Source organism: Rhinoderma darwinii, chromosome 6 (genome assembly GCF_050947455.1).
Source record: "Rhinoderma darwinii isolate aRhiDar2 chromosome 6, aRhiDar2.hap1, whole genome shotgun sequence".
In the NCBI taxonomy this organism is placed as follows: Eukaryota; Metazoa; Chordata; class Amphibia; order Anura; family Rhinodermatidae; genus Rhinoderma; species Rhinoderma darwinii.
In genome coordinates this window covers 62,553,123-62,569,966 of record NC_134692.1, presented here as the reverse complement: position 1 = coordinate 62,569,966, position 16,844 = coordinate 62,553,123, and the positions used below count along the sequence as shown (strand labels likewise).

At 40.8% G+C, this 16,844-nt stretch overlaps 1 protein-coding gene across 3 annotated transcripts in view; it reads left to right on the top strand.

The window, feature by feature from the left end:
* METTL21A (methyltransferase 21A, HSPA lysine) overlaps positions 1-16,844 on the top strand; it is an 85,392-nt gene that overhangs the window by 25,847 nt on the left and 42,701 nt on the right. For all 3 annotated transcript variants that reach the window (XM_075829883.1, XM_075829882.1, XM_075829881.1), the window contains one exon: positions 2,863-3,039. In XM_075829883.1, the coding sequence (XP_075685998.1) occupies positions 2,893-3,039 (147 nt within the window). In that variant the 5' untranslated portion in view covers positions 2,863-2,892. The remainder of the gene's footprint in view (positions 1-2,862; positions 3,040-16,844) is intronic.

Genomic DNA, 16,844 nt, shown 5'->3' with positions numbered 1-16,844 from the left:
CAGCCACAAACACAGACATTAACGGTAATCAAGTGTCCTGATAATGAATATACATGACCTCCAGCATGGACGTCATGTGTATTCAGAATCCTGACACTTTTGAATCTTTTCTGTGAGATTTCCAGCAAGCCACGCGTAATCTCATGAGATCTTTGGCACACTTTTGCACATTTTAAACCATAACCCTTCTGTTTTTTTTTTTAAAGTGTCTAGAGAGGTGCAAACATCTATTCTAAAATGAAATGCGCCAAATTGTGGTGAATTTTTCGACAAATTTTAGACGCAGACACATTAGTAAATCTGGCTGAATGTTTTTCATTTGTTCTGGGAAAAGGAACGTAGCCTTAGGCCCCATGCACACAAACGTGCTTTTGCGGCCGCAATTCCCAGCAAAAATCCACGGGAGAATTGCGGCCCCATTCATTTCTATGGGGCCATGCACACGACCGTAGTTTTTACGGTCCGTGCATGGCCCAGGAGCCCGCACCGCAGAAAGAACGGACATGCTCATTGAAAAGAATGTGCATGGCCCGCGATTTGCGGGCGGCTCGCGGCTGACAGTCCGCATCCGGCCGACCCGAAAATCATGGCCGTGCACACTGCTACGGTCATGTGCATGAGGCCTTATAGTCTCTTTTTTTATTTTATTTTTTACTTAAAGTATATTAAACATTATCTTAAAAATGTCAGCCACTTATCATCAGAAAAGTCTCGGTGAACCACACCAGATAAATCCTAGTATTGTTATGTAGTGTCTTCTACAGTTTGGCAATATAAGAAACGCTCTGATTATGACGATATTGAGAGAGATGTCACAAAAAATATTAAAGGGGTATTTTCATCTGACCCAACCACCATCCCGCCTGGTGACGCCAAGGTATAAAAAGTTAATTCGAAAGATCTTTTAATTGTTTATTCATATATTTGTACATTGTAATTCGATCACCACTAAGCAGTCTTTTTTCTAAACGGAAGAACCCCAAGTTTGATAACAGGTGCCCAAAATTGTCATAGTGACATTTGCTGGATAATAAATTTGGCGCACCATTAGACACTTCTGTCTTACTTTATATAATTTCTTGGATGTCATACTTTAGACCACTTTTTGGCGCACTTTGGCACATCTTAAGCCAAGCCCCATCCCTTGCCTTTCTGATCACCCCTTCTTGATACAATATGTAGTAGGGAATTGCTTCTTATGCCCGACCTTTGATAAGGCTATGATATAAACTGTCCATAAAAACACGGACTGTGTAGTCCATAAACTTTATGCAGTGTAGAAAATCCTGTTGCCACCTGGAAACTGTCAATACGCAGGTTAGTTGCTGCTCTTAGATTTTAACTTTTTTTTTTTTTAATCATTATGCTATTGTGTACCCTAATCTACCTGTCCTCTCAACTGAAACCTGCTGCAGTCTGCAAGGTAACTGCAAATTGAAATCGTATCCTGCATACAAGGTTAAAATAATATCTAGGGATCTTCTGACAGGTCCCCTTTAATTCACACTGTAGCTAGAAATCGTTATGAATAGTTTTAACCCCTTAATGACCAGCCTATTTTAAACCTTAATGACCAAGCCATTTTTTACGTTTTTCCATCGTCGCATTCCAAGAGCTATAACCTTTTTATTTTTGCGTCGACATAGCTGTATAAGGTCTTGTTTTTTGCGGGACAAGTTGTATTTTTTAATAGCACCATTTTTAGGTACATATTATTTATTGATTAGCTTTTATTAACTTTTTTTGGGGGGGGAATAGAAAAAAATCTGAAATTTCGCCCCTATTTTTTGCGTCCTAAATCTACGCCGTTTACCGTTTGGTATAAATAACACAATAACTTTATTCAGCGGGTTGTTACGATTGCAACGATACCAAATTTGTATAGTTTTTGGATGTTTTACTACTTTTACACAGTAAAAACGCTCTTTTTTCAAAATTATTTGTTTTTGTGTCTCCATGTTTGAAGAGCCGTAACGTTTTTATTTTTTCGCCGATGCGGTTGTATGAGGGCTTTTTTTTTGCGGGAAGACTTGTAGTTTTTATTGGTACCATTTTGGAGTAGATACGACTTTTTGATCACTTCTTATCACGTTTTTTTAAAGTCAGGATTCACAGAAAACAGCAATTTTTCCATAGTTTTTATTACATTTTTTACGGCTTTCACCGTGCAGGTTAAATAATGTAATACATTTATAGTCGGGGTCGTTACGGACGCGGCGATACCAAATATGTGTAACTTTTTTACTTTATTAATCACTTTGTAGCGTCTGGCAGACGCCATAACAGGACATACACATCCTTCTCTGAAACAGCGATTCAGACAAAGGCCTGGGATGGGCCGAAACAGCTTTAGAAAATCGCCTGACAAAAAGACAAAAAACAACATAACAAAAAGTTTAATTACTTTGAATAAAAAAAACTATGATTTGAGAAAATCTATTTCTACGTCCATCATTTTTATAGAGTGCTTGGGTTTTTCTACTATACTAATTGATAATATGGACGTTTAAGTATATAGAGTGACAGGTTGACCCTCAGCTTATTCAAAGATGCTTGGTATGAGGCAGACAACATTTTCAACAAGTTTGAGCTATTTCATTCTTTTGTTGCCCTTACATTAGCAGCGAACATTGCATTAAATTTAGCCTAAAGTTATGTTATACATTGGTGTAGGAGGGAGTATGAGATGTGTGTTATATCCATGTGTTGGGGTTCTGTATGTATATCTCCATTATGATAGTACTGACTATTGTTAGTAAGGGTTGGGAAGACTTTTTTTTTTTGTCGTATCAGTAGTTTAAAATATATAAACAATAGTGTATTTATATAATAGACTAAAAATAATTATATATTATTTTTTAGGTCACTTGCATGTAATGTGGATTTACTAAAATGGCTTTGGTACCTTATGATGACCATACACTGAGTGGCCTGAAGAGGTTTTATAATTCCAGCACCACCTACACTTTTTCCAACCACACCATACGGATCAAGCAGGACTGGAAAGAGCTCGGAGTGGCGGCAGTTGTCTGGGATGCAGTATGTATCAATGAACGAGCAACATACTTTTCTGCTTTTTTTTTTTGGTCCGTTTTTCATTGTCACCATTCCTCTAGCCGTAATCTGTAGAAACCAAGTTGTCACCTTTTTTTTTTTATGCCTACAGTAACAAGAAATTATTATTATATATCCACAGAATATGCCATAAATGTCTGATGATGCAGGTCCCGCTTTTGGAATCCGTACCTATCTCTAGAATGAGGACCCCTGTCATACCTTCTGTCAATGGGCTCCAGCCACTGACTAAGGGTTCTTTAGAAACAGACAAGCACATTTTGCTATGCTGTTTCCAGAAGTCCCATAGAAGTGAATGTAAGTTACAGAAGCAGTGTAGCGACGCAGGCTACGCTGTCTCCAGAACACGAAGACGGCTTAGCTTGCTGCGCTGCGCTATTCCAGGAGTTCCTATTCACTTCTATGGTTGTTCCCTGAAACAGCTTAGCAAAAAACGCTCGCCTGTGTCTGAAAAACTCAGCCACTTAATCAGTCAGTGGCCGGAGCCCAGCAACACAAGGTAGGACAGGGTCATGGGGCCCATTCTAGATATTACTTAAAGAGGCTCTGTCACCAGATTTTGCAGCCCCTATCTGCTATTGCAGCAGATAGGCGCTGCAATGTAGATTACAGTAACGTTTTTATTTTTAAAAAACGAGCATTTTTGGCCAAGTTATGACCATTTTCGTATTTATGCAAATGAGGCTTGCAAAAGTACAACTGGGCGTGTAGAAAAGTAAAAGTACAACTGGGCGTGTATTATGTGCGTACATCGGGGCGTGTTTACTACTTTTACTAGCTGGGCGTTGTGTATAGAAGTGTCATCCACTTCTCTTCACAACGCCCAGCTTCTGGCAGTGCAGCACTGTGACGTCACTCACAGGTCCTGCATCGTGTCGGCACCAGAGGCTACACTTGATTCTGCAGCAGCATCAGCATTTGCAGGTAAGTAGCTACATCGACTTACCTGCAAACGCCGATGCTGCTGCAGAATCATCTGTAGCCTCTGGTGCCGACACGATGCAGGACCTGTGAGTGACGTCACAGTGCTGCACTGCCAGAAGCTGGGCGTTGTGAAGAGAAGTGGATGACACTTCTATACACAACGCCCAGCTAGTAAAAGTAGTAAACACACCCCGATGTACGCACATAATACACGCCCAGTTGTACTTTTACTTTTCAACACGCCCAGTTGTACTTTTGCAAGCCTCATTTGCATAAATACGAAAATGGTCATAACTTGGCCAAAAATGCTCGTTTTTAAAAAATAAAAACGTTACTGTAATCTACATTGCAGCGCCCATCTGCTGCAATAGCAGATAGGGGTTGCAAAATCTGGTGACAGAGCCTCTTTAAATGTCCGAGATGGGAATACCCCATTAATTATGCTACCCTTTAGAGTATATTTACACGGTCAAATTGCAGTTTATTGCCGGAATTTACCATGGAATCGCAGTGCAGGCACAGCTCCTGTTATCACTGTACCATACATTTTCGGCACTGGTTCTCAACAGCAGACTTTCATTGCCGCAAACAAATAAATAAATACAATTTAGCTGATTTTAGAGATTTATATCTAATGAGATTTTGTTTAAAAATAGCCCCTTTGCATTAGAAAGGGGAAAGGCAAAGGAAAATAAGTGGGAAAAAATTAGCAATTTTCAAAAGTAAAGCTTCACATAATTTTCAAAAACTGCATTAGAGATGGAAAACTTGACCCACACATAGATGCTTTCCATTAGTACATGTAAAGCAGTCGTGCATCTCGGCCACGCTCTGCTTCCATTAGAGGATAAAACCCCTTTAATTGGTGCATACTAGAAGACCCATCTAAAACCAATTGCAGAGTGGCCCCCTGGATATCTGGTCTTTGTTTGTCTCTTTTTTTATTTTTTTATTATTATTGTGAGCTAGAAAAACATTATAAGGTCCATGCTGTGGTTCGCAGACCAGCAGAAAGGTGTGTTTCACTTTGATCCGGCCTAGACCTGTCACGGTCAGCAGAATGTTTCAATAAAATTACGAATCCCCTCACCTCTTTCAATGTGGCCATCTAGGTGGCCACCTACCCTGCTTACCTCTTGTCCTGGCCCTGCCTAGGCGGTGACCTTGGGCTGCTTTCAAGGTAGCCTCTAACCTAGCAGATACTGGGAGAAATGTATTTATATTGCCCAAAAGTTAGACAGGATAAAGCTAGGCTATACAGGCAAATACTGCACCAAGTTTATTACAGTGACATATGCTGAATGATACATTTGATGTATCTTGCTAGACATGTTAGACACTTTTCTCTTTTGCTGCGCTAGAGCGAGGAAAGGGGGCAGACTTCACTGCTATAGCATCAGTGCACATCACCCGACTACAAAGAAACCACTTTGGGCCTGTAGACTATGGATGGGCGGATCTATGACTAGAACAGGAGTTAGGAAAGTATTGGATTTATTTTTTTTCTCTCCTCTGTGGAAGGGAAGCACAATTACTAATGAGGTCATTCATGGAGAGCAAAGTTACAAATGGGGGTACTCTGGGGAGCATTATTACTAGTGGAGGCACTATTACTAATGCGGACACTCTGAGGGAGCATTATTACTAATGAAGGGCACTTGGGGAGCATTATTATTATGGGGCACTATTACTAATGTGTCCCTCTACGGGGCAATATGAGGGAGCTTACTAATGAGGGTATTCTGGGGGAGTAATATTATTGGGGACACTATTACTAATGGGGGCACTATGGGGACGCACTGTAACTATTGGGGAAACACTGGGTAGCACTATTACTATGGAGGCACTCTGGGGTGCATTATTACTAGTCAGAGCACTATGGGGAGCACTATTACTAATGGGGCACTCTGCTTTGCACAAATCTTTATGGGAGCACTCCTTGGGCACTATTAAAATCAGGTGGACTCTCACCGTGGCACATTATTTTTGGGGGACACGATGTGGCATTATTACTGTCAGGGGCACTATTTGCTGGGCACAATTATTTTTTGATACATTATGTGTGGCACTGATTACTGTAGGGGGGCACGATCTGTAGAAATAGTATTTTCAGGGGGAATAGCTGTATGGCACTTATAGTTCTGCAGTACAGCATTTGGGGGCACCAGGCAATATAGCAGACACAGTATTAGGGTACCAGCATAGGGATTTGCATTTGAGAAGTTGAGGGGGATGATGAAAAAGTGAGAAACCTAAGATGTCTGAATAGAAAACTCTGCAGGGGCGAGTCTTGGGTGGTAGAAGCTTTCAGGGCCATCAGGGCCAAATGGAGAAGATGAGGAAAAGGAACATCTACCATCAGAGAAGATGTTATCTGTTAGACAATGTATGTAATTATTGTGTATTTTGCGCGTGACAACATCTGTTCAGTGCTGGATTCTCCTGTATTTTCTATAGTGCTGAATTTAGTGGGTAATATCCGTCCAGGAACCAATTCTTTTAGGAACCCAGCATTGCCCCTGATAACTTTCACATCATTCCCTCCATGGTCCTGTCACAACTCGGTACCAAATAGATCTCAGGATGCTCCCAAGTTACAACTGTAGATCTCAACTTCGCTAAGGTTTCCTACCCCTGTTCTACATAATAAACCCACTGATTTAATGTTTGCTTTATACACTGTTGCCATTCTCATAACCAACTCTATGAGGCCATCTGTCCTCTTGAAAGCAAAATGATGACCATCTAAGCATCAACAAAATGGAATAGTAAGTCATGCCGGTTAACTATGCCTTCAGTTCTTAAAATGGTTTTCTAGTTGTATCCAAATAAAGCTTGATTGCTGTGTAAATGAAAAGTTGTAAAACATTCTAAGCAAGGCCTCATGCGCACGACCATAATTTTTTATAATTATGACCCATTCATTTCTATTGGCATCGGACACCTTCCTATATATTTAAAGGTGTGTGTCCGGGCCGTAGAAATGACCTGCAAAAAATAGGACATGTCCTATTTTTTGCATTTATGGACTGTGCTCCTATACTTTCTAATGTGATCACGACCCGCAAATGCGTGTGACAGTCCGCTGCCCAACCATGCAGTATTTACTGACCGTAAATACTGCACGGTTGTGTGCATGAGGCCTAACTGTCTCAATTTCTCACAATTTTCAAGGTATATTTGTTTATTGATAGTGAATGAGAGCACTCTTTACATTTACAGACTGCAAAACTGTACAGACTTGGGCCTCATGCACACGGCCGTGCCCGTAATCACTACCCGTGATTGCAAGCATGGCTGGCCGCGGGTCGCATTTTCGGGCCATGCTCTCATACAAAGTATGGGAGCACGGTCCATAAATAACGAAAAGTAGGACATACTCCATAATTCCTGGCACGGTTCTACAGCAAGGACACCCTTCCGTAGCGATACAGAAAGGTGTCTGCGGCCAATAGAACCGGGCGGGTCCGTAATTGCAGACCGTATTGTGGTCCGCCATTACAGAGTTTTTTTTACTGTCGTGTGCATGGGGCCTTACGCTTTGTTCACACTTGAGTTCGGCTTTCTGTTATTATGCTTCGTCAGAGGAGCAGAACAACGGAAAAACTGGAGGCGCTGCTTCCGTTGCACAAGGGATACCACTGGCAGCCGACAGAAACCATTAACTTTAATGGGTTCCGTCAGGGTGTCCGTGGTTTTACCGGAAACAATAGCGCAGCATGCTGCGCTATTATTTCCAGTACTCTCGGGCGGGATCTGCGATAGACGCCCCCTAACGGAGCCTCCAACACATGTGAACAAGGCCTTAGTCCTGCTCTCAGCTGAAAAGTGGATAGAATTGTATCTAAATATATTAGCAGCAGCTGCACAAATCCCACTGATGGTGCCCGTACACTAACTGCAGTGTGCTTCACCTGCACTTGCAGCCGAAAAAAGTATCACAATACAGTGGCAATTTGGGTCCTAGTCGCACGGCACAAACCGCTACGCGTACTGGCATCCTAATAGTTTGCCATATTGTATCCGTCTGTGTTAAGCTCACAAAGCATTTCGCATCACCTCTTTGAATTGCTTAAAGTGTAACAGAAGTTTTGATCGGTGGGAGTATGGGTGCTGAGACAGCCTCCGATTTCTAAAATGTAAGCGCTTCTGCACCTTCGTTTTAGAAATCGGAAGGGGTCTCCTCACCCAGTCCCCCAATGATCAAAACTTGTTACTATAACTTGTTAAAAGGTATTATGAAAGTTTAGTTACATTTTAAAGGGGTTATCCTATGAATCATTTTCATACCAAAAGTGTTAAGAGCTGTTGCAATGCTTCTAGCATAACAAAACAAAAAAAAACACGTATTTTTTTTAATTATTATTTGCTTTTATGTGTCAACCTTGGTGCTGCTGCTAATCTGTGCTGTTTAAGAAGGGGCTATAAGCAGGATCAGCCTCCCTCCCTCTCTAGCAGCTGACAATATAGTCCCTTCTTACTTCCCCTGCAAATATAGTCCTCAGCTATACCGCCATGCTACTGCAGAGGATCTGCTCCTTCATTGGCAAGCAGGGAAGAAAGCTATTTCTATAGGCTGCTCTGCAGTTAACAGAGGATCACTATGCAGAGAACTGTGAGGCTGGATTCACACGAGCATGTTCGGTCCGTAAAGGACGGAACGTATTTCGGCCGCAAGTCCCGGACCGAACACACTGCAGGGAGCCGGCCTCCTAGCATTATAGTTATGTACGACGCTAGTAGTCCCTGCCTCTCCGTGGAACTACTGTCCCGTACTGAAAACATGATTACAGTATGGGACAGTTGTCCCGCAGCGAGGCAGGGACTCCTAGCGTCGTACATAACTATGATGCTAGGAGCCCGGCTCCCCGCAGTGTGTTCGGTCCTGGACTTGCGGCCGAAATACGTTCCGTTCTTTACGGACCGAACATGGTCGTGTGAATCAGGGGTGAACCTAGCCCGTCTGCCGCCTGAGGCGACCTATAAAAAGGCGCCCCCCCCCCCCCAAATCTATCGCAGTTTTCTCATTACTAGCTTTACACATCAAACACGCAATATATTAATTTTTTAAATAGGAAAACATTTCATGTTTATTTGTTAGGCCCTGTTTACACTGAGTATTTTGATGAGTTTTTGGGCGCGGAAACCGCTCCGCAAAACTCGTCAAAAACCGGCCGAAAATGCCTCCCAAGAAAGAAGGGACATGCCCTATGTTCGCACGTTTACGCCTCTGACCTCCTATTGACATCAATGGGAGGCAGAGAAAGGGTATTTCGCAGAGTTTTTTGCCCGTAGCACTCAATGGCCGTGAGCGAAAAACACGGTGAAAATCGCGGCAAACGACGTGCAGGAAGGACAAAATCTGCCTCAAAATCCCAAACAGAATTTTGAGGCAGAATTTTCCTCCTGCAAAAAACTCAGTGTGAACATAGCCTTAAAGTGCTGTTTGAAGTATGGAAAATATTTAAAGAATTCTTCTTACTGCCAATCAGTGCAGTACAAATAGTACGGTCTGCCCTGCACGGCCCCATATCTCTCCTCGGCAGCCAGTCTCATTTGCGGCGTCACTCTCTGCAATTACATTCAGGCCAGTCCAGGACGGATCGCACTTAGCTCTGTTTTGAAGCGGCACGTCCTGTTCTGGTTTCTTTGCTCTACCTGCTGTATTGTAGTCTGCCTGTGCTGGCTCGATGCCAGTGGTGGATTAATATGATCTTAGGCCCTGGGCTGTACACAAGTTATGGGCCCACATCCTACACGTAAGTATCACCTACATGTCAAAGTACATCACATGCCACTCTGCAGACTGTCTCTTAGCCTGATCATCTACTGCCACACTCACACTTCCCCACAGCCCCCACCACAGTAATTTACATAGATTGTAAGACCATCATTACAAATAATACCCCCATACTGTTACTGAATAATACCCCATACTGTTACTGATTAATACCTCCATACTGTTACTAAATAATACCCCCATACTGTTACTGAATAATACCCCATACTGTTACTGAATAATACCCCATACTGTTACTGAATAATACCCCATACTGTTACTGAATAATACCCCCATACTGTTACTGAATAATACCCCCATATTGTTACTGAATAATACCTCCATACTGTTACTGAATAATACCTCCATACTGTTACTGAATAATACCCCATACTGTTACTGAATAATACCTCCATACTGTTACTAAATAATACCCCCATACTGTTACTGAATAATACCCCATACTGTTACTGAATAATACCCCATACTGTTACTGAATAATACCCCATACTGTTACTGAATAATACCCCCATACTGTTACAGAATAATACCCCATACTGTTACTGAATAATACCCCATACTGTTACTGAATAATACCTCCATACTGTTACTGAATAATACATTTATACTGTTACTGAATAATACCTCCATACTGTTACTGAATAATACTCCCATAACTGTTACTGAATAATACCCCATACTGTTACTGATTAATACCTCCATACTGTTACTAAATAATACCCCCATACTGTTACTGAATAATACCCCATACTGTTACTGAATAATACCCCATACTGTTACTGAATAATACCCCATACTGTTACTGAATAATACCCCCATACTGTTACAGAATAATACCCCATACTGTTACTGAATAATACCCCATACTGTTACTGAATAATACCTCCATACTGTTACTAAATAATACCTCCATACTGTTACTGAATAATACCCCATACTGTTACTGAATAATACCCCATACTGTTACTGAATAATACCTCCATACTGTTACTGAATAATACATTTATACTGTTACTGAATAATACCTCCATACTGTTACTGAATAATACCCCCATAACTGTTACTGAATAATACCCCATACTGTTACTGATTAATACCTCCATACTGTTACTAAATAATACCCCCATACTGTTACTGAATAATACCCCATACTGTTACTGAATAATACCCCATACTGTTACTGAATAATACCCCATACTGTTACTGAATAATACCCCCATACTGTTACAGAATAATACCCCATACTGTTACTGAATAATACCCCATACTGTTACTGAATAATACCTCCATACTGTTACTAAATAATACCTCCATACTGTTACTGAATAATACCCCCATATTGTTACTGAATAATACCCCATACTGTTACTGAATAATACCCCCATACTGTTACTGAATAATACCCCCATACTGTTACTGAATAATACTCCCATACTGTTACTGAATAATACCCCCATACTGTTACTGAATAATACCCCCATACTGTTACTGAATAATACTCCATATCCAAACATGTACATGCCAAACACCAGGGTAAAGCAGAATGTTTGAAATTCCAGGCTATTGAACTCATAAGGCCTCCAAAACGGGGGGGACGGGGGGGGGACTGGGATAACCTCATTCTGCGAAAAGAAGCCCAGTGGATTTACAAATTGTCATGTGTACAACCAGATGGTTTAAATGAGCAGACCAATTTTGCCTGCTTTATTTAAATAGGATATCCGTGCTAGGGCTGTCAATGTGTGGTCATTTTGTCATGTGGTCTCTGTCACATCTTCTTTCAGTCTAGGTTTGACAGACATGGTCCTTCAAGAGAGATTTTTTCACAATTTTTTCACAAATTGTAAAGCGTGGTAGACATATACTATTATTCAACCTTCCATACAATATGTACTTTTTTGGTTAGGTGGTTTATGGCTGTCCAGTTGCGGGCAGGAGCTGATCCGTAATAATTATCCATTTTATCAAAAATCGTTGGATTCCTTCCTTTACCTAGGGTCTTGTGCAGCATGGGTGACGCGACTGCGATCTCCACTGCGCCTGCGCGTTCGGTCTGATGCGGTCGATGTTGATTCCTGGCTGTCAGCTGATGGCCAGGGGTCACATGGACAGGCGTCACGAATTCCGGGGGAGTGAGTGCGATTGGCTGATTTGCAGACCGCTGCCGAGGACGGGGGGAGGAGTTTACTGTTTATTATGACTCAGAGTCCCGGAGTGAGGCATGCCGCTGATATCAATGCGAGCATGCTTCCGTGGTGTACAGCAGAATACCTGCTGTTGAATTAAAGGGAATGTGTTGCCAGAAAAACATGTTTTTTTTAAAAAAATTAAACATTTAGTGTGTGGGTGATTAAACATTGTTCAAATTTTTTTTATTTTTTTCAAGAGACAGGAAATATTATAAATTTTTTCTAATTTATAATACTACCCATTTTTGGTCACTAGATGGAGCTAGTTCCCAAAATTGCAGCATTGCAACATTGGGTTAAAAGCCCTCGCTCTAGTGAGCTCTCAGCATCCCCCCCTCCTTTATCCTGGCTAGTGCCGGGATAAACGAGGGGTTTGAAAGGTTTAACCTCCTACACTGTGTGTCGCCATTTTTTTGAGGTAACCCACAGTGTAGTAGGTTTACATACAGTAGTAAACACACACAAACACTAACATACATTGAAATCTCTTACCTGCTCCTGCCGCCGCGGCTCCCTCCGGCCCGTCCGCTCCCTTTGCTGCCGCTGTTCCATGTGCACAAGTCCGGAAGCCGCGACCGGAAGTAGTAATATTACAGTCCGGCCGCGACTTCCGGTCCACAGGAAAATGGTGCCGGACGGCGCCAATTTCGAATAGGACTGTGTGGGAGCGGCGCATGCGCAGTTCCCACACAGACGCCGTACACGGACGTGAATGGGACGGGAGCCGTTCACAGTCCCTATGGGACTGTGGCTGCCGTACTCCATGTCTGTGTGTGTCGTTAATCGACACACACAGAAATGGAACAAAAAATGGCAGCCCCCATAGGGAAGAAAAAGTGTAAAAATAAGAAACAGTAAAACACAAACACACAAATGAATATAAACGTTTTTATTAAAGCACTAACATCTTTAACATATAAAAAATTTATTTGTGATGACACTGTTCCTTTAATATCGCTGGCATCCCGGCCAGAGTGACCAAGTACAGACCCCTGATGATAAGTACAAGAAACGCGTAGGGTCGTGTTAGTGAGGAATTGTAGCATTGGGGACAGTGTGAATTGTTGTATCCTTTAACACTAGGAGTTCCAGGTGCGGTTATCGCGGGCTCTAGTGTGTTTCAAGGTTTATACTACTGTTATGCCCATGGTTATATGCTGATTCCGGTTTGATATCTGTTATAAACATACTGAGTCATAGAGGGTTCGCAATGGTATCAGGACTCAGTAGTTTACTGTTTAATACGTTTTTAAATTCACACGGTGGGGCTTTTGTCACGGTGGTGATTGTACCCCTGTTTTTAGAGAGTTATCTAAATAAACTTATATTTTACTCATATATCACTTCAGTGAATCCCCATACTGTTACTGAATAATACCCCCATACTGTTACTGAATAATACCCCCATACTGTTACTGAATAATACCTCCATACTGTTACTGAATAATACCTCCATACTGTTACTGAATAATACCTCCATACTGTTACTGAATAATACCCCCCATACTGTTACTGAATAATACCTCCATACTGTTACTGAATAATACCTCCATACTGTTACTGAATAATACCCCCATACTGTTACTGAATAATACCCCCATACTGTTACTGAATAATACCTCCATACTGTTACTGAATAATACCCCATACTGTTACTGAATAATACCTCCATACTGTTACTGAATAATACCCCCATACTGTTACTGAATAATACCCCCATACTGTTACTGAATAATACCTCCATACTGTTACTGAATAATACCCCCATACTGTTACTGAATAATACCCCATACTGTTACTGAATAATACCCCATACTGTTACTGAATAATACCCCATACTGTTACTGAATAATACCTCCATACTGTTACTAAATAATACCTCCATACTGTTACTGAATAATACCCCATACTGTTACTGAATAATACCTCCATACTGTTACTGAATAATACCTCCATACTGTTACTGAATAATACCCCCATACTGTTACTGAATAATACTCCCATACTGTTACTGAATAATACCCCCATACTGTTACTGAATAATACTCCCATACTGTTACTGAATAATACTCCCATACTGTTACTGAATAATACATTTATACTGTTACTGAATAATACTCCCATACTGTTACTGAATAATACCCCCATACTGTTACTGAATAATACCCCCATACTGTTACTGAATAATACCTCCATACTGTTACTGAATAATACCTCCATACTGTTATTGAATAATACCTCCATACTGTTACTGAATAATACCTCCTTACTGTTACTGAATAATACCCCCATACTGTTACTGAATAATACTCCATACTGTTACTGAATAATATCCCCATACAGTTACTGAATAATACCCCCATACAGTTACTGAATAATACCCCCATACAGTTACTGAATAATACCCCCATACTGTTACTGAATAATACCCCCATACTGTTACTGAATAATACCCCCATACTGTTACTGAATAATACCCCCATACTGTTACTGAATAATACCCCCATACTGTTACTGAATAATACCCCCATACTGTTACTGAATAATACCCCCATACTGTTACTGAATAAAACCCCCATACTGTTACTGAATAATACCCCCATACTGTTCCTGAATAATACCCCCATACTGTTACTGAATAATACCCCCATACTGTTACTGAATAATACCCCCATACTGTTACTGAATAATACCCCCATACTGTTACTGAATAATGCCTCCATACTGTTACTGAATAATACCCCCATACTGTTACTGAATAATACCCCCATACTGTTACTGAATAATACCTCCATACTGTTACTGAATAATACCTCCATACTGTTACTGAATACCTCCATACTGTTACTGAATAATACCCCCATACTGTTACTGAATAATACCTCCATACTGTTACTGAATAATACCCCCATATTGTTACTGAATAATACCTCATACGGTTACTGAATAATACTCCCATACTGTTACTGAATAATACCTCCATGCTGTTACTGAATAATACCCCCATACTGTTACTGAATAATACCTCCATACTGTTACTGAATAATACCCCCATACTGTTACTGAATAATGCATTTATACTGTTACTGAATAATACCCCCATACTGTTACTGAATAATACCCCCATACTGTTACTGAATAATGCCTCCATACTGTTACTGAATAATACCCCCATACTGTTACTGAATAATACCTCCATACTGTTACTGAATAATACCTCCATACTGTTACTGAATAATACCCCCATACTGTTACTGAATACCTCCATACTGTTACTGAATAATACCTCCATACTGTTACTGAATAATACCTCCATACTGTTACTGAATAATACCTCCATACTGTTACTGAATAATACCCCCATACTGTTACTGAATAATACCTCCATACTGTTACTGAATAATACCCCCATATTGTTACTGAATAATACCCCATACTGTTACTGAATAATACTCCCATACTGTTACTGAATAATACCTCCATACTGTTACTGAATAATACCCCCATACTGTTACTGAATAATACCTCCATACTGTTACTGAATAATACCCCCATACTGTTACTGAATAATACCCCCATACTGTTACTGAATAATGCCTCCATACTGTTACTGAATAATACCCCCATACTGTTACTGAATAATACCCCCATACTGTTACTGAATAATACCCCCATACTGTTACTGAATAATACCTCCATACTGTTACTGAATAATACCTCCATACTGTTACTGAATACCCCCATACTGTTACTGAATAATACCCCCATACTGTTACTGAATAATACCTCCATACTGTTACTGAATAATACCCCCATACTGTTACTGAATAATACATTTATACTGTTACTGAATAATACCTCCATACTGTTACTGAATAATACCTCCATACTGTTACTGAATAATACATTTATACTGTTACTGAATAATACCTCCATACGGTTACTGAATAAAACTACCAAACCATGATCACATATTACTACAACATTGTGTCAGAAAAAACCCACCATACTGTTAGTGAATAAATCACACTATATATAGACCAATATTACCACCATATAGTGACCTTATAGAGGTAGATGCCAGCTATACACAAGATATCTGCAAACCATATAAGTGATTACAGTATAGTTATATCGAGTGACTATTGTGGCAAATTTAGTTTTTTTTAATTTTTATACTGCTTTTTTTTGGTAGGTTCCGCTGGAGCGTTTGGACTACGTCGTAGATTCATTGGACTACTCCGATGATCTACTTTTAAAAAAATAAATAAATGGTGAAAGAGGGTTGCATGGGGGAGTTTAGATTTCAATAAAAGTTTTTCTTGTCTGTTTTTTTTAATACTTTATTATGGCCTTGGTAATGGCTGCTGTCTGATTGAGAGCATCCATTACTAAGAAGGGGCTTAGTGTTAGCCAGTAAAAAGGCTATCACTAACCCCTATTATTACCCCGGTTCTCACTGCCGCGAGGGGAGTACGATCCAGTACCCAACCATCTGAAGCGACGGTAAGGCAGCAGGGCGGTCACAGGCTGGTTTTACCAGTCTGGGAAGGGATAAAAAAACGTGGCCCTTCCCACCCTGGGGATGCTAGGCTGCAGCTGCTTTATTGTATCTGGCTGGTTGTGAAAACCCCACGTCTTTTAAAAAAAAAAATAATAGAAAAAAAATTCTGTGAGATCCCCTCCATTTTTCATAAACAGCCAGATACAATAAAGCAGCAGCAGCCTAGCATTACCAGGATGGGAAGGGCCATGGTTTTTGGCCATTCCGAGCCTGATAGTAGCAGCCAGCAGCCACGCCAGTAACCCGCCCTTCTCTTCAGACGGTCGGGTGCTGGATCGTACCCAGCTCTTCT